Raw genomic sequence first — 18,260 nt, forward strand, 5'->3', positions numbered from 1 at the left:
CACAAAGCAGAACTTGGACTGGGTTTGGTGAATTGCACCAAACTGAAAAACTTTGGGGTGGGGGGAAGGGTTTAGGTCCTGGAACATGATGATGGAAGAGGACCTAGTGGGGACTGAATTGTTATGTGGAAAACTGAGGAATGTTACACATGTATAAACTATTGTATTTTACTGTTGACTGTAAACCATTAATCCTCCAATAAAGAAATGAAAAAAAAAAAGAAAATTGTGGCATATGAATACACAAAAGTATACTCAGCTATTAAGAAAGTTGAGATGGAGGGAGTCTGGCGGTAGCGGAGTGGGTTAAGCACACTTGGTGTGAAGCGCAAGGACTGGCCTAAGGATCCTGGTTTGAGCCCCTGGCTCCCCACCTGCAGGGGAGTCGCTTCACAGGCGGTAAAGCAGGTTTTTAGGTGTCTTTCTCTCCCCCCTGTCTTCCCCTCCTCTCTCCATTTCTCTGTATTATCTAACAACGATGACATCAATAACAACAACAATAAAAGCAACAAGGGCAACAAAAGGGAAAATAAATAAATAAATATAAAAAAAGTTAAAAAAAAAAAGAATGTTGAGATAGAGACGGGGTCGGGTGGTAGTGCAGCAGGTTAAGCGCACATGGCACGAAGCACCATAATCGATTGGCTTAAGGATCCTGGTTCAGGTCCCCGGCTCCCCACCTGCAGGGAGGCTGCTTCACAGGCGGTGAAGCAGGTCTACAAAGGTGTCTGTCTTTCCCCTTCTATGTCTCCCCATCTCTCTTGATTTCTCTCTGTCCTATCCAACAACAACAGCAATGACAACAATAATAAGAATGAAAACAAGAGCAACAAAATGGGAAAAATAGCCTCCAGGAGCAGTGGATTCTCTTCCCTGATCCAGCTTTCTGGTCCTTTTTTCCAGCCATGACATTATATCCCCAGACAATAACTTGGATCCACCTGCATATCAGATTTCAGGCTCAGGGGAAAAATGAAAAAGAAAAAAAAAAAACTAGTATAGCCACAGGCCCTTTGGAATATAACTAAAACATGCTTACTAGCTATCTACAAAATGGAGGACGCCCCCCCCCCCCAACTCTCCACCTGCACTATTCCAGCCTTTAGGTCCATGATTGGTTAACAATTTGTTTGGTTTTGTAGGTTAACTCTTTTCAACCACCAACAATAACCTTGGAGGCAAAAAAAAAAAGAGGGGGGCCAGGTGGTAGCACACCAGGTTAAGCACACGTGGTGCAAAGTGCCAGAACTGGTGCAAGGATCCTGGTTCGAGCCCCCGGCTCCCCACCTGCAGGGTGTCGCTTCACAAGCAATGCAGCAGGTCTGCAGGTGTCTTATCTTTATCCCCCCCTCCTCTCTCGATTTCTCTCTGTCCTATCCAACAACAATAACAACAATAATAAAAGCAACAACAATGATAAACAAGGGCAACAAAAAAGGGAAGAAAAAATAAGCAAAAAAAAAAGAATGTTGAGATCACTTAAAAATTTTTTTAATTGTATTTATTGTTAGTGACAGAGAGAAACTGAGAGGGGAAGGGTAGATAGGGAGACAGAGAGACACCTTCAACACTGCTTCACCACTTGTGAAGCTCCCACCCTGTAGGTGGGGACCAGGGGCTTGAACCCAGGCCCTTGCACATTTTAACATGTCCATCTAACCAACAGCGCCATCACCTGATCGGGAGATCACTTTCTTTACCTCATCTTAGATGGAACTTGAAGGAAACATGCTAAGTGAGATAAACCAGAAAGGGAAGGATGAATATGGGATGAATATGGGATCATGAACATAAGAAATAAGAACAGAAAGGGGAAACACAAGGTAGAACCTGGATGAGTTTGGTGTATTGCACCAAAGTAAAGGACACTAGTGGGAGTGGGGGTGGGGAGTTCAGGTCCTGGTGCATAATGGTGGAGGAAGACCTAAGCTCGGGTTGAGACTATTTTGCAGAAAACTGAGAAATTTTACAGATCTATCAAAAGTGGTATTTACTATAAATCATTAATACCAATTAAAAAAAAAAAGAGTAAGCCTCTGTTCCTTAACTCAAGAATATGTGTGAACCAGAATACCAGCTTCAACTGTAGGCAGTGTTCTAAGGGCTTATAAAATGGGGAATTTGGGAGTTGGGTGGTAGCTCAGCGGGCTAAGTGCACGTGACGCAAAGCACAAGGCCCAGTGTAAGGATCCTGGTTCCAGCCCCCAGCTCCCCACCTGCAGGGGAGTCGCTTCACTGGCGGTGAAGCAAGTCTGCAGATGTCTATCTTTTTCTCCCGTCTTCCCCTCCTCTCTCCATTTCTCTCTGTCCTATGTAACAACAGTGACAATAATAACCACCACCACCACCACCACAACAACAAAAACAAGGGCAACAAAAGGGAAAATAAGTAAAAATTTAAAAAAAGAAAGTTAAAAAAAATGAAATGGGGAATTTAAGTTACCTTCTACATTAGATAAGTATGAGGATATTCTAGTCTACCTCCTATGGTTTCATGCTAGTGGGTTAACAGTCTTCTCCATTATCTATTCCTGGCCTGGCATTATAAGGGGATTTACTAAGCTTCTAAAAGTTCCCATCATTTTTTTTTTTGCCTCCAGGGTTAATTGCTGGACAAATCCACTATTCTTGGAGGCTATTTTTTCCCTTTTGTTGCACTTGTTTATTGTTGTTATTGCTATTGCTATTGTTGTTGTTGGATAGGACAGACAGAAATGGAGAAAGGAGAGGAAGACAGAGGGGGAGAGACAGACACCTGCAGACCTGCTACACCACTTGTGAAGTGACTCCCCTGTAGGTGGGGAGCAGGGGCTCAAACCGGGATCCTTAACACCGGTCCTTGCGTTTTGTACCATGTGTACTTAACTTGCTGTGCTACTGCCCCATCCCCCCCCATCAATTTCTTACCTGCAGTTCTCAGCATTTCATTATCATCCTGATAGTAAGGATCTAAGTTAAAAAACAACCTGGTCAATTAAAGCGTAAAGTAAGACAAAGCCATAAAGTGAGTCCAACTCACTTTCTCTTACAAAAGATCAAGATCATCTCATATTTTACTCAATAAACAATTATTGACAGTTGGTAGATAATACATAACATGTACACGTTAGCTATGATTCTTGCCCTAAGTATGTCTGGTCCAAAGAATCTATCAAATGAAGAAGGTATCAAATCAGTCCTAAAAAATAGTCTGAGACATACTGAAATCAAACTTATTTAGCCCAAAGTTGCTGAAATGCTGGTTTCAGTGTACTTTGTTCCTGAGTTGAACCCTCAAGGTGTTGATGACGAGTCTCTTGGGACTTTGGGGAGCATCCCAAAGAGGGGAGTGGCAAAGCACACCAGTAACCTCAGCTCTATTCGAAGGACAATCTACAAACTGAAAATTTCATCTCAGCAGTTTTTGATCTGTAAAAGAAAAAATACTTAAGTCCCAGTCTGGCTTAAACGACTACTCTTCTAAACAAGGGTTCTTATTAGTCCAGGAACCATTATGAATTTCATACATCTCCTAAAAATGTTTATACATTTTAAGCTCCCAGAAACTTCCTTGTTTCCTTGAATTTACCCTTGTTGTTTTATTGTTGTAGTTATTAATGTTGTCATTTTTGGATAAGACAGAGAGAAATGGAGAGAGGAGGGGAAGACAGAGAGGGGGAGAGAAAGACACCCACAGACCTACTTTACTGCCTGTGAATCGACTCCCCTGCAGGTGGGTAGCTGGGGGCTTGAACTGGGATCCTTACGCTGGTCCTTGTGCTTTGTGCCACCTGCACTTAACCTGCTGTGCTACTGCCGGACTCCCCCGTCTAACTTTTCTGATGGCTTCTTTTAAAATTTCAGAGTCTTATGACCACTTCACTATGGAACTAGTCACAGTTCTAAACCTTTGACCAGAAGTTAATCTAATTCTGGGGAAAAGGGATAACATTATTTCTACTGCCAACTGGAAGCTGTATCCCCAAAAATTATCTCAATGCAATTAATGTTAACTAGAAGAGTTGGAGCCATTTATCAAAAATAGAAATGTTCTAAATCTTGATATTGCTGAAAATATAGTAGCTTAAGCTGTTTCATTCAGGAGGCCAAAATGAAGGGAACATGAATAAATTCATTTCCTTTAGGCTCTCAACCCTTTTATTCTGCCACTTACCTATTCAACAACAAGCTCACAGAGCTGTGCACTGTTGCTGGTCAGCACACTGACATTTTCCTTGATATCGTGAGCACATAGGTTCAGTGGGAGCCCGATGATTCCACTGTATGTGTATACACACACACACACACACACACACACACACACACACACACACACACGAGTATGTTTGAAAGAGGAGAAAATTATATAAACAACAAGGCTTACTCTAGCAGGGCCAGTCTTTAGGTTGTAAAAGCTAAGCTTGAGACAGGTTCTAGAAAAGCATGGAACAGTCTTGTGTCCTTCCAGTTTAAGCTTAGTTTCAAGTACACAACTGAGTACAGGGTGTCCATTTAAAAAAGTAAACTGGTTTGGGCTACCAGAGCACGTTTCAAGCCCATTAAGTTCTACAGGTCAAGCATCAAAGCATGTTGGCTGAGGCACTGGGGCTTTCATGCAAGAAAGCAGGGCTGGGCTGACTGACTGACCTACCCCAACATTCCAGATCCTAAACTTTTACCGTAACACACACACACACACACACACACACACACACACACACACACACACACACACAACAACTATTTTACTTGTGTTATTTTTGGATAGTAATGATTAAGTACCAATCCTTATATACATTCTAAAATTAAGGCACAAAACTGAATCCTTTGGAAAAATTGAAGAGATAAGAACAAAAATGAAACTAGTCTGAGTGTCAACAAAAGCACGGGTGTTTCACTCTCATTCTGTCATTGCTAGAGCAAAGACCATACTCTGCTGCTAGAGAAAAGCAAGTTAGACGTAATGAGAAACAGGCTATTTAGAACAAAAGAGAAATAGTACCTAGGGGAGGAAGCTGAAGCACACAGAGCTGGAATCTGAAGGTGACTACATAGAAAGATAAACACATAACTCAGAAATGTCTCTGGAATAGTTTCTTGTAACTCAGGGATTCCAGTTTGAACAATCAGTTGGGATCCAGTTGGAGCTCTAAGCTCTCCTGTGATACATGCACCTCCTATAAAATCAACAAATATTTCAGGATTCAGTAGATGTGAGCTGTACAGAAAGTAACATTTTGCTAAGGAAACTTTTTCCCCTGATGAAGATATTCTAGTATAAACATCTCTGTTTTGACAGGGGTAGATAGCATAATGGTTATGCAAACAGACTCATGCCTGAGGCTCCAAAGCCCCAGGTTCAATCCCCTACACCAACATAAGCCAGAGCTGAGCAGTGCTCTGGTAAAAAACAAGCAAACAAACAAAAAAACCCCAAAATAACCCCATCTGTTTTGGCTATTTAAGAGTATCTTGAAATCTCATATAAAACCCAGGGTATATTATCATTATAGTTATAAAGGAGTAAGTACAAAATTCATACTTACTAAATGTTAATCCCTTCAACAATCTTCTAATATTACCACCACTTCCCATTTTACTAGTAAGAAAATGGAGGCTCAGACAGGTTAAATCATTCATTCAGTTGTCACAGCATTCAAATAGTAAGAGACCAAAGGTACTTCTGACTCTGTAAGAGGTCTTAAGTAACTGCCAAACAACAGTGGGGAAGTAAACAAACTACTGGAATGAGTCAAAGGGAAGGAAACATGGAATCAGAAGACAGGTGACTATAATTCTATATGAAGTTTTGACTACTTGCCATATTATATACCGGACAGAGTGTTGGTAGGAGTCAGAAAAACTGTGCTAATCTATGTTTAAGTATGAACTAACAGATTTCAGGTGGGAAAAAAAAAATCTGACCTATGCAATGCAATGTGTTGGTCTTAATGCTTACGACCCAACTCAATATGATGTCTTCAGTATAAGAGTGATCTTTTGGGGCCAGGAGGTGGCACACCTGGATAAGTATACACATTACAGTGCACAAGGACCCAGGTTCAAGCCTCTGGTCCCCACCTGCAGGGGGGTAAGCTTCATAAGTGGTGAAGCCGGGCTGTAGATGTCTTTTGTCTCTTCCCATCTCTGCCTTTTCCTCCCTTCTCAATTTGTTTCTATGCAATAATAAATAAATAAAAATAAAATAAGTAAATAAAAAACTGACGTAGATTAAAAAGTGATCTTTTAAATGAAATTTTAATGTTCAATATTCAAAACCTGAGAAACAAGTATAAATGACTTTCCTTTGCTGGCCAGTTTCTCTAAATAATCACCCCCATTTAAGTGTTTACAGATTAAAACAACTAACTTTACAAGAACATCATATTTATGTGAACACACTTTGAATCCAAATGATAGCCTCTTAATAAAGCAAGAGATAAATGGTTATAACTATTCCAACAATGAAGCATAAAGCTCTGTTATAGGTTAAAGTCAGTTAGTGTTTAACTAAACAAAGTCACATAAGAAAAAAAGACAATAAATTAATTTTTTTATATTTATTTACCCTTTAGTTGCCAGTTTTTTTAATTGTTGCTGTAGTTATTGTTGTTGTTATTGATGTGTCGTTGTTACACAGGACAGAGAGAAATGGAGAGAGAAGGGGAAGAGAGAGGGGGAGAGAAAGATAGACACCTGCAGACCTGCTTCACCGCCTGTGAAACGACGCCCCTGTAGATGGGGAGCCGGGGCTTGAACGGGGACCCTTATGCCAGTCCTTGTACTTTGCGCCACATGTGCTTAATCACCCGACTCCCAAGACAATAAATTGCTATGGAGAAATTTTAAGACAGGATCTTTATATGTCTACACAAAGATAGAGAAAGTCAACCTAACAAAGCTCTCCTCAGTGAATCCAAGTACTCTTGTAAATTCTATAAAATGACTCAAAGAACTAGTTATAAGATAACCTGATAAGGGGAAAATGCCTATCAGGTTATCATCCAAGCAGTACTCAGTGCAGTTCTACTTTATATGCTTCCTAAGTTCCAGTGCTATGTATGGCGTATTTACAAGTAAAAAATATTGTATACGGGGTCGGGCAGTAGCACAGTGGGTTAAGCGCACATGGTGTGAAGGGCAAGGACCGGAGCAGGGATCCCAGTTTGAGCCCCAGCCCCCCACCTGCAGGGGGGTTGCTTCACAAGCAGTGAAGCAGGTCTGTAGGTGTCTCTCTTCCCCTCCTCTCTTCATTTCTCTCTGTCCTATCCAACAATGACAGCAATAATAATAACAACGATAAACAAGGGCAACAAAAGGGAAAAAATAGCCTCTGGGAGCAGTGGATTCGTAGTACATGCACTGAGCCCCAGCAATAATCCTGGAGGCAAAAAAAAAAAAAGATTATCCTATAAGCAATTGGTTCTTATATGTTATAAGAACATATCTACTGTGCTGCTTATAAAGGTCTGACTGCACAGATCCTAGGTAAAATGCCTAACGTATTCTGCAGGAGAATCCCACCAAATGTTACGAAGTGTAGAGCATCATGAAAGTTCTGTTAGGTCTTCCAGAAAAACATTTATCCTCGGAGATTTCATGAACAAGCTGAATCTTCCAAGCCTTTTATTGCCCTCAATTTTATTGTCTGTTGTTGTTATGGCTGTCCTTGTTGTTTGATAGGACAGAGAGAAATCAAGAGAGGAGGGGAAGACAGAAGGGGGGAAGAGAAAGATAACTGCAGACCTGCTTCACCACTTGTGAAGTGACTCCCCTGCAGGCGAGGAGCCAGGGGCTAGAACCGGGATCCTACCTCAGTCCTTGCATTTCACACCATGTGTGCTTAACCATGGGCGCTACCGCCTGATCCCGCCTTTACTTTTTTTAAGCACAACTGTTGTTAACAAAAGGAGAGTTTGTATTGCAGATTGTAAATGCAGAAAGGCATTTAGTCTTTGAAAAACAAGTCAACTTGACACAATGTCAATTTCTAAAGGCTCAAGGACAACTATTACCTATGCTGCACAAGTAGCAGAAAAAGAGATAAATACTCAGAGATTTTGGGTAACTAGCTGGCTTATTTACTTGGTTCACCGGATAAATGCCAACACTAAACAAGGGTCCTCTTGAGTTGTGGCACAATGAGCACTACTCTTACAACTCAAGGAGGACTCCTTTCCTCACTCAGACTTTCCTGATAATACTATCAGAAATCACTAGTAACAACTGTGAACCAGCCTTACCACATGAATTGTAATAAAGCTATCAATGCTGTCCCACAAAACTTCCTCTGGAACTTGATGTCAGCAAAATTTGTCTTCTTGAGGAACTGGTATGTACTATTTAGGTTGTCTGCTAATGAGAATGTAATGGTTCTCTTTATCCTCTGGCTACTATGAAGCTTAAAGCCGTATTTGATAATCCACTTCATCAACTGTCTTCATTCTCAGAACTAATATATATATTTTTTCCGCTTTCTGTACTTTGACTTCCCATTTATGGTGCATGAGTCCTGTATCAGAAGTCACCTCAAATGCTCACTAAAAACAGCTGGTGCTAAGGGAGCTGGGCAGTAGCGCAGCGGTTAAGAGCACATGGCACAAAGCGCAAGGGCTGGGGTATAAATCTGGGTTTGAGCCCTCAGTTTGACCACTTGCAGGGGAGTTGCTTCACAAGCGGTGAAGCAGGTCTGCAGGTGTCTATCATTCTCTCCTCCTCTCTGTCTTCCCCATCTCTCTTGATTCCTCTCTGTCCTATCCAACAACAATAGCTATGACAACAATAACAACTACAAAAGTGCAACCAAATGGGGAAAAATGGCTTTCAGGAGCAGTGGATTCGTAGTGCAGGCACTGAGCCCCAGTGATAACCCTGGAGGCAAAAAAAAAAAAAGAAGTGGTGCTAAGAGTAGTACTATCAGTGTAAGACTAGTCTACAAAGCCGAGTAGGCTTCTATTTAAAGATCACTTTTACTATCTTAGTTCCAGATGTGTGCCCATCACACCCCTTTCCAAACAAAAAACACTTATTATTTGGCAGATGAAGAAATAGACATAGTAGCATACTTGCCAAAGGTGTTACCTGTTTAATTGTCTTAGATAACCAGATAAAGCTTTGAATCAAACCAACAAGGCTGATTACTTACAACAGCACTGTGGTAGACTCTGGGGCATATGAAACTGAGAAGGCAATGCTTACAGTTTAAGAATCTAGGTATCTTAAGCTTATGCTGGATGGACATCCACTTCTGTCCAATGAATGTAAATACAATTTCACCAGTTACCCTGCAATCTGATCTAAGGGCCATCAAGGTCACCCTGAAGTAACCTATAGTTTCTGACTGGCACCAGAAACATCATTTCCTGAGGGACTTCAAGACTTGGAACGAGCCTAAGATTACTTGGTTTAGAGCCATGATGGAATTATTAAGGTGAAGGACACCATCTGGAGAGGCCTTTTTCTCACACATTCCGTACACACCAAGGTACACTTCCCCCCCTTTTACTTTCCCCATACATATAACACATGGCAGAGGTACAAAAGTGACCTAAGTCATAATGTCCAATTCAGCTTAAATTCTGGAGGAAAAAAGGATCACTTAGGACTTGCTGTGTGACCTTGACTAGTCCTCCCAGCTCATTAACTAAATAAATGCCTTTTATCATGACTGGGGGAAGGATAATTAGTCATCATGAGGCACCTAATAGAAAGTGTTGTGTAAATGCTAACAATAAGAAGCACGGGGGTACATTTGCAAATGGAAATTTACAACAGGGTCTTCCCACATGCCTGGCAGAGACTGCTTCTTTCAGTTAATGGAATATGAGTCTCTAAAATCATTAGCACTTGGCCTGACAATAATACACATTAGCAATATTCCTCCCGGGAAGAAAGGAGGAAAAGAGCTATTTATCCCTTGTAGGCAGTCATAACGAATCTCAACAACCAGTTATGCAAGTGGGCAGTTAATATTTGAGTATGTACTGTATGGGAGGAATAAAGTTAAGCACAGTGACCACAACAGTGAACAGGAGTTCCTGCCTTTATGGAGCTTACAATCTGCAATAAAACTGCCTTATTTACCAAAAGTTGCACTTAAAAAAAAAAAAAAAAAGGGCAATTCCTGAAGCAACTGGGTAAAAGATAGGCTAATGGAAAGACGAAGCGCTGAAAGCATTAGGCACCAGGGCATTTCTATTCTTTCCACTGTCTCATCATGGGTACCACCCTTAGGAATTCTGCTTGTAAGGGCTGTAGATGTGCTGCCAGATAGTGTATATTACAAAGGGTTACTGCTCCAGCCAAGCTGTCAGTTGAACTTGAGAGCAGTAAACAAAGTTAATCAGACTCTTTATAAAAAGGGATCTTAGTGGGGGTAAAAGCATAATGGTTATGCAAAGAGACTCCCATGTCTGAGGCTCTGAAGTCCCAGGTTCAATCCCCCCGCACTAACATAAGCCAGAACTGAGCAGTGCTCTGGTGTTTTTTTCTCTCCATCTCTCTCAAAAATAAAATATTAAAAAAAGAAAAAAAATAGGGAGCTTCTCCAACATCTTCCAAGGCATTCTGTTGGTAAGACCTTTTTTAATTTTTTTACCAGATCTTAATTTGATGTGAAAACCACTATTTTGAACACATACATAATGTGTTGAACAATACACAATGGCAACCTATCTTTTTCAATCCTGCATTAGATTTCTAGAGTGGCTGATTAATTTCCATTAAAAAAAAAACAGCAACATCTTTCTATTATGACACCATAACAAGTTTGGATGTAGGAACCTCAATGACTGAAACTATTTCCTTGCTCTGCTTATACAAACACTGTACCCCATCAAACACAGCAAGTAAGGACAGTCTTGGAAAAGACTCTTAAAACGGGAGGGAGGTATTTATCCAGATTTTCACCGGTATCAGAAAGGTCACCTCTATGAAGGGATTGTTCACTGTGAACTGGGTGCCAAGTATGTAGAAAGTCAAGAAATGGTTGGCAGCAAACGCTCAGAAACCATTAGGGACCCCGATTCCACCACTCAAGAGCTGGTTAGACAACTTCTAAAGGTTACCATCTAATCTCCTACAAGAGAATTAGAAGGCTGTCCTTTGTGCTCAACCCACAGCACAATAGACTGAAACTTGTTCTGCCTCCTAAGTGCAGCAAAGAATGAGCAATCGCTGCTTGCCACCCACCCCTCCAACCCACCCCAGTTCGTTTTCTCAAGAGATACCTAAAGTGATCTGTTGGCAGGACTGCAATCAGCCAGTATCCATGGCAGTGTCTGCCGCCACCAAATTCTAAATGATAGTTTCTTACAGAGGTTGAAGCAACTGGACGTCCGTGAAAAGGGAAAACAGTTTCCTGTTCAATCGCAGGCTGCCCTCGTTGCTTCCACCTACATTTTCCTCCAGCCTCCAAGCCAACTCGCAGTTGTGGGATTAACGTACAGCTCACCAAGATCTGCCCAAAGCGCTGCCAGATTTACTCGCTCACCTCGTGGGGGGATTTTCTGTACACAACGCCCCTCCTCTTGGGGTGCTCACGGGGTCAACAGATCTGTTTCTCCCCCTCCCTTCTTCCAGGAAAACTCAGCCGGCAGGTTTAAGGCCGGGCCCAGCCGGGTTTCGAAAAGATACCCGGAGGCGGAGGACCGAGGGACAAAGGAAAGTGAGGCCAGGGGCGGCCCTGGCGGCCCGGGGCGGCTCCCACGCAGCCCGCACGCCGCCCGATCGCTCCCGGGCACCTCGGACCGCCAGTCCCGGGCTCGCTCGTGCCGCGTCCTCGAGACCCCGTCCGGGGCCCCCACGCCTCCACCCGGAGCCCCCGCACCTTCTTAGGAGCCTTGGTGACCGTGGCCATGAAGGAGTACTTCTCGCCGTCCTCGATCTCCTTGGCCTGCTTCCGCTCCTCCCCGACACCGGGCAGCGGCATCGCGTCAGGCATCGACATCCCCCGGCCGGCCCGGCCCGCGGCTCACCCGCCGCCCCCGCCTCCTGCCCACACGGGCGCCGGCCCGCTCGCTCGTCCGCCGCGGCGCCCTCCGGCTCGCGATCGCGCGCCCCACGACAGGCCCCGCGCCCGGCCACTCCGGGAGCTGAGGTGCTCGGCTGGCTCCTGGTCCACTCAGCAGTCACAGGCAGCCGGCCAGCTACGGCGGCGACCACGACAGCAGAACCAGTTTAGCGGAGCTCGCACCGGCCCGCGCCACCACCTCCGACGCACGCACACACGCACGCAGAGTCAGGGTAGAGGGCGGCGACGCCACGTCAAGTACTGGCAGCTCCGAGCGAAAGGAAAGAGGCGGGGAGAAAGGGCGCTTTGTCATGACGTCACCACGCCGTACCGCTTCCTCTGGTCGACTCGCGGATGAGACTCAGAGGGCACTGAAAAGCGGCCCTTTACAGCACCAGGTGGCGCTATTAGCCCTGTGAGCGGTGCCCGTTTCCTGAAAAGATGCCTCGTGTCACTGGAGGTTCAAGAGAGTCCAGCCAGGCCTCTGGTCAGCGAGGCCCCAGAAAGGCATAGGGGGGATTCTTGGGCGCCCTACAGCCAATTCTAGGAAACATCTGGCCCGAGACAGCCCCTGGCTGGCTGTCCCCGCCCCAGGCCCTGTGGCCCAGAGAAGCCACCCTCTTCCCAAGGGGCAGTTTGCTGCTCTGGCACCAGCAGGGTGGGCAGAGCAGACGCAGCACTGTGGTTTCAGCAAGACCCTGCGTGACCTCCGCCTCCACCAAATCCACTGGGCTTTGCCTATTTTCAGAACTCTAAAGCCATAGATTTTGTGCTATCTGGCCTTTGGGACTGGCTAATGAGTCAGGAGTGTAAAGAGCAGGATGGAGTGGCCTGAAAAATGACTTTTTTTTTTTTTTTTTGCTATCCCCCTATCCCAATCCCCAGCTCTGGACTCTGCCAATTCCCAGGGCATAAACCACTCATTCACTCACAGGCTTTTTGCTGGCTGCCCCTATACTAAGACTCTGGATAAGGAAGGTATCTTTTAGTAGCATTCTAGTGTCAGTGAAGTTTAGTGCAGCTGGAAAAGTTAAAATCTGTTTGTAACCTAGTGTCAGCTGATAAGGCTTGCCCTTTGAAATTCAAGTGACATTGGCTGGAACTCCTTTGTTCCTTCGAAAGTTCAGTGCCCCTCTCAGGATTTCAGAGAATTACTAGGGTCTCAAGTGGTAGGGGGAGTGGGGAGTAGATTGTCATGATTATCTCTGGTTGCTAGTTTTCTGTTTCATTTGAAGTTTTATTCATGATTCTGGTCTTGTAGCTGTTTTTCTTGTTGTTCCTGATGTCAATTCAAATATGGAATGCAGCACCTTCTTTTAACCCCCACCCCTATTCCAAAACAACCTCAAAAAGAATGCTGTAACATGTAGCAGAACTTTTAATGAAGGTTTTTGGGCCACAGGGGAGAGATGACATCATCCAGAAAACAATTTAAAATCACATTTCTGAAATGTTCTCTCCAAGTTATTTTGGCTTTCTCATCACCCAGGGTTTCTCAGTGGCCAGATCACTCCACAAAGCTCCCTAGCGCATTGTCAACTAATCTAGCTTCCTTCTGTTACTTCCTTCCCTTCTCTCGCCTTGCCCTTTCCTCTTGCATGGACTCTGGGAAGCCAGACTCAGCACTGTAGTGCTGAGTAATTCATATCTGTCCAGTGTCCTTTACCTGAATTCCCCACCAAAACTGCCCCTTTGGAGCCAGAAACTCGTCAGGTTTCCAACAGTTAACTCTTTTAAGAAAGGAGTTGTTGGAAATGGCATTTCTCCCACTGGTTTGTGCTCAAGCTCAGGGAGAGTGTGACATACTTTGACTACGGGGCCCCAGAAGACTTGGTCAGAAGCCTATGTTCCAGCTATGTAGTCCCATGAGGCCCAGTGTTTGAAGTGTGTCAGGCAAATGCCTGGACGAAGCTGTAGATGCTGGCCTTTAACTATTTAAACTCTTTATCTGCCCACTCTTTCAACCCCTGTTCCCCTGACTCTGTTCTCCTTGGGTGGTCCAGTAGCAGAAAGGATAGAGAGTAGGGGATCCAAAATAGCAGATTTATGCATACGGGTGCCAGGTTGGCAACTTACACCACATCTCTCTGCTAGTGTTAGGAGCCACACCTTCCCACCTATTTCTCTTTGGACTTATGGCCTGAAGTAGTTTTCCTCCTGAGGGTTTGTCCAAAGTGTTATCAGAGTCCAGGGGTCAGAGAAGCTTGCTCAAAGGGCAGAGCCAGAGGCAGCTGGAACAGAGGTAAAAACACATTCCTTGAATAAGACAGCATGGGGTTTAGGGTAGCTTATTTAAAGGGGGTGGGAGCAGAAGCATAGGTGTGTCTGTCTTCCAATTTGATTTATTTTCCTAACATTTATTCTTTTTTTTTTTTTTTATTACCACCAGGGTTATTGCTGAAGTTTGGTGCCTGCATGATGAATCTACTGTTTCTGGCAGCCCTTTCTCTCTCTTTGCCTCTCTCTCTCTCTCTCCCTCCCTCTCTTTTGCCTCTAGGGTTATGGCTGGGGCTCAGTGCTTACACTATGAATCCTCTGCTCCTGTGGCTATTTTTTCAATTTTTTTTTTTTTTTGGATAGGAAAGAGAGAAGTTGAGAGGGGAAGGGAAGATAGAGAGGGGGAGAAAAAGATAAACACCTTCAGACCTGCCTCACCACTTGTGAAGCAAAGCCCCTGCAGGTGGGGAGCTGGTCCTTGCACTTTGTACTATGTGCGCTTAACCTGATGTGCTACTGCCCAGATCCCCCCTCCTTTTTCTTTATAGAGGTATAAATTGATAGGAAAAAGGAGACAGAGAGTGAGAGAGAAAGAGAGAGAACTGCAGCACTGATTTACCACTTATGAAGCTTCCTCCTTGCAGGTGGGGATTGGGACTTGAACCCTGGTCCTTATGCAATGTAGTGTATGCACTTTACTACCTATTGATTTTTTTTTGCCCTTTGATTTTTAAAATTTTTAAAAAAATATTTATTTATTCCATTTTGTTACCCTTGTTATTTTATTGTTGTAGTTATTATAGTTGTTGATGTCATTGTTTCTGGATAGGACAGAGAGAAATGGAGAGAGGAGGGAAAGACAGAGGGGGAGAGAAAGATAGACACCTGCAGACCTGCTTCACCACCTGTGAAACGACTCCTCTGCAGGTGGGGAGCCAGGGGCTGGAACCAGGATCCTTACGCCAGTCCTTGTGCTTTGCACCACCTGCACTTAACCTGCTGCGCTACCATCCAACTCCCGCCTTTTGATTTTTAACTTTAATTGCAGTAACACTGTATTAGAACATTGTATAGACTATCAATTGGAACTCTAAAATGAAAGCTTTGTCTCTCAGTCCTTCATTCTGCTATGAGTGTTAGTATTCAGATTTCTGGAGACTGAGGTCCAATCTTTCTTTTACTCTACCTGAAACAAAATGACAGATTCCCACATTAGTAGGTCAGCAGAATTGACTGGGAATGCAGCTAAGGACGGTGATGACTGGAACCAGCCTAAAGAAAGTGGTGGCTTTAGCAGCTTGAGTCAAGAAGGAGGCCTATAGGCCCAGTTCCACTTGCCTGATTGCCAGGTTCAAGGAGCAGCTGAGTAGGCTAACTTTGGGGAGTTGGGATGCTTACTGGGACACCAGGAGAAACAGAGTTCCCTCCCTGCCCTGATGGGAAGGTAGCAGGACTATGCAGCTCTTCCACATGTGTTCAAAGGCATTTCTGGCATCCAGCCTGCTGCAGAGTACGTGGTAGCTATTGCCTACCCGCTGTGTGAGGACTGGAGACCAAGGAGCTCACCTGGCCAGATGGTGTGGTGACATGATGTCCATGAAAACCAGACAGTTTCCACCACTCCTAGGTGGCCTAGCTTAGGGGAATGCCTCTCAACTGATCTACATCTAGCTCCCCTTCCCCCGCTTGATAGGGCCTCTGAGCTGGGCTCTGCCTCCTTATCAGCACAATTAACAGATGAGAAGATTCTCTCCCCTAACCCCCTACACCTGTCCTTGGTATCCTGTTGCCTTCAAACCCTGGCTTGTGGTCTGGCCACCCCTCTACTCCCATCCCCTCACAGGCCAGGGTTTGAGGGCAGTGGGATACCAAGGACAGGTGCATCTCTTAGGTGTGGCAGGGAACTCCCCAAAGGTTTAGACACCAGGGGGTACCAGCTCTAGAAAGCAGGAACTTTACAATAGATGATAATTGAAGATTCTGCCACCAGAAATGTAGTGGATAGCACACACAGGCTTAGTCTAGTTGAGCAATCCCACTCTTCCACCCACTTCTAAATGTATCATCCACATCCATCACTCTTTTAATTCATAAAATATGTACTGGAGGTTGAAGATGTGTCAGTAGTAATGCTAGATGTATGAACTGCAGTGACAAGTGAAATACTGACCTTCACCTGGGGGCTATGAAGGGCTGAGAGATAGAGATGGGGTGGGGGTGGGTGAGCAGGAAAGGCTTCTTAGAACTCTTTGAGTGGACTCTGGGCAGATGAACAGCCTCAGCAGAGACTGTATTCCAGGCTGAAGGACTAGCATGGGAAGGCAAGGTGATGAAACATCTTGGTGTGTTGACGGCAACTGGTGTTGACAGCAACTGTGACTGTTTCAGTGTGGGTAGGGCACAGGTACACATCAGAGAGGAATGAGAGCTGAAGCCAAAGCCAGGTCCTGCAGAGCCTGTGGAGCTGTGGGTGGCTGGTGGTGGCATCCACTGGAATGGTGGACATAGGAGCAGAAGCAGGGGTAGAGGGGCTAATACTACAAGAAGTCAGTTTAATCATGGCCTGGAAGGTAGCAGAGCAGATAGAGTGATCTATGTGCAAGCATGAGGTCCTGAGTTCAGTCCCTGAATTTAACCACATGTACCAGAGTCTTTCTCTTCCTCTTTCTTCCACCCTCTCTTTCCCTTGCTTTCTCACTAATAAATATATAAACAAAGTAATCTTTAAAAAAAAATGTGCATTTGTCCTGCTGGCACCAAGCCCCAGCAATAACCCTGGTAGCAAAATAAAAAAGAAAGAGAAGGGAGAGAGAGAGAGAAAGAGAGAAAGAGAGAGAGAGAGAGAGAGAAGCAAGAATATCACTCTGGCACATGCAATACCATGAATCGAACTCACAATATTGTGCCTGAGAGTCTTGAGCTACTATACCACCTCATGGATCACTTTCCTCTTTCTCTTTCTTCCTTTCTTTCTTTCTTTCTTTCTTTCTTTCTTTCTTTCTTTCTTTCTTTCTTTCTTTCTTTCTATTTATTTATTTATTTATAAAAAGGAAACATTGACTAAACCATAGGATAAGAGGGGTTCAACTCCACACAGTTCCCACCAACAGAACTCTGTATCTCCTCCCCTCCCCTGATAGCTTTCCTGTTCTTTAACCCTCTGGGAGTATGGACCCAAGGTCATTGTGGGATGCAGAAGGTGGAAGGTCTGGCTTCTGTAATTACTTCCCTGCTGAACATGGGTGTTGACAGGTCGATCCATACTCCCAACCTGTCTCTCTTTTTCCCTAGTGGGGAAGGGTTCTGGGGAAGCAGAGCTCCAGGATACATTGGTGGGATTGTCTGTCCAGGAAAGTCTGATCGGCATCATTCTGGCATCTGGAGCCTGGTGGCTGAAAAGAGAGTTAACATATAAGGCCAAACAAATTGTTGATCAATCATGAACTTAAAGGCTGGAATAGTGCAGATGCAGGGTTGGGGGATACTACATTTTGCAGATAGCTAGTAGGCATATTTTAGTTATATTCCAAAGGGCCTGTGGCTATACTAGTTTTTTTTTTCCCCCTGAGCCTAAAATCTGATATGTAGGTATATCCAAGTTATTGTCTGGGGAGATGATGTCATGGCTGGAAAAGGATCAGAAAGCCGGATCAGGGAAGAGAGCAGCTTCCTAATATGGGAAAAGGGTATAAATATTGTTGACTATAAACCCCATCGATTTGATGTGATCTGGGGCCCATATTCAACTTAGGAGCCTATGTGACCTCTGCATCCCTATAGATCTGAGCTCACATTCTGTGGTCATGAGTAGGAACATTCCAAGCTGCCCCAATATCAGGACCCATCTTCCTCAGGTGTAGCATAAAGCACTTTCCCCTTTCTATAGGCAACTAGACTCCATATAAGAAGATGAACAGTCTTCCAGGGCAGAGAAAGACTCCTCTGGTCCCTCCCCCTATTGTAATCACATTTATTATTTATTGTCCTATTTGTTATTATTTTGATCATTATCTATATATTCAAGAAAAATCTGTGAAGATAAATACCGCTTTAC

General features: G+C 44.2%; 1 protein-coding gene across 2 annotated transcripts in view; it reads right to left on the reverse strand.

Annotated features, from left to right (window-relative positions):
- Positions 1-12,240, reverse strand: part of AHCYL1 (adenosylhomocysteinase like 1) — a 50,868-nt gene extending 38,628 nt beyond the window's left edge. The window contains exon 1 of one of the 2 annotated variants that reach the window (XM_060201923.1): positions 11,807-12,240. In XM_060201923.1, the coding sequence (XP_060057906.1) occupies positions 11,807-11,926 (120 nt within the window). In that variant the 5' untranslated portion in view covers positions 11,927-12,240. The remainder of the gene's footprint in view (positions 1-11,806) is intronic. The other variant, XM_007529354.3, reaches the window with a different exon arrangement.
- Positions 12,241-18,260: the final 6,020 nt, after the last annotated feature.

This window comes from Erinaceus europaeus, chromosome 11, assembly GCF_950295315.1.
Source record: "Erinaceus europaeus chromosome 11, mEriEur2.1, whole genome shotgun sequence".
NCBI lineage: Eukaryota > Metazoa > Chordata > Mammalia > Eulipotyphla > Erinaceidae > Erinaceus > Erinaceus europaeus.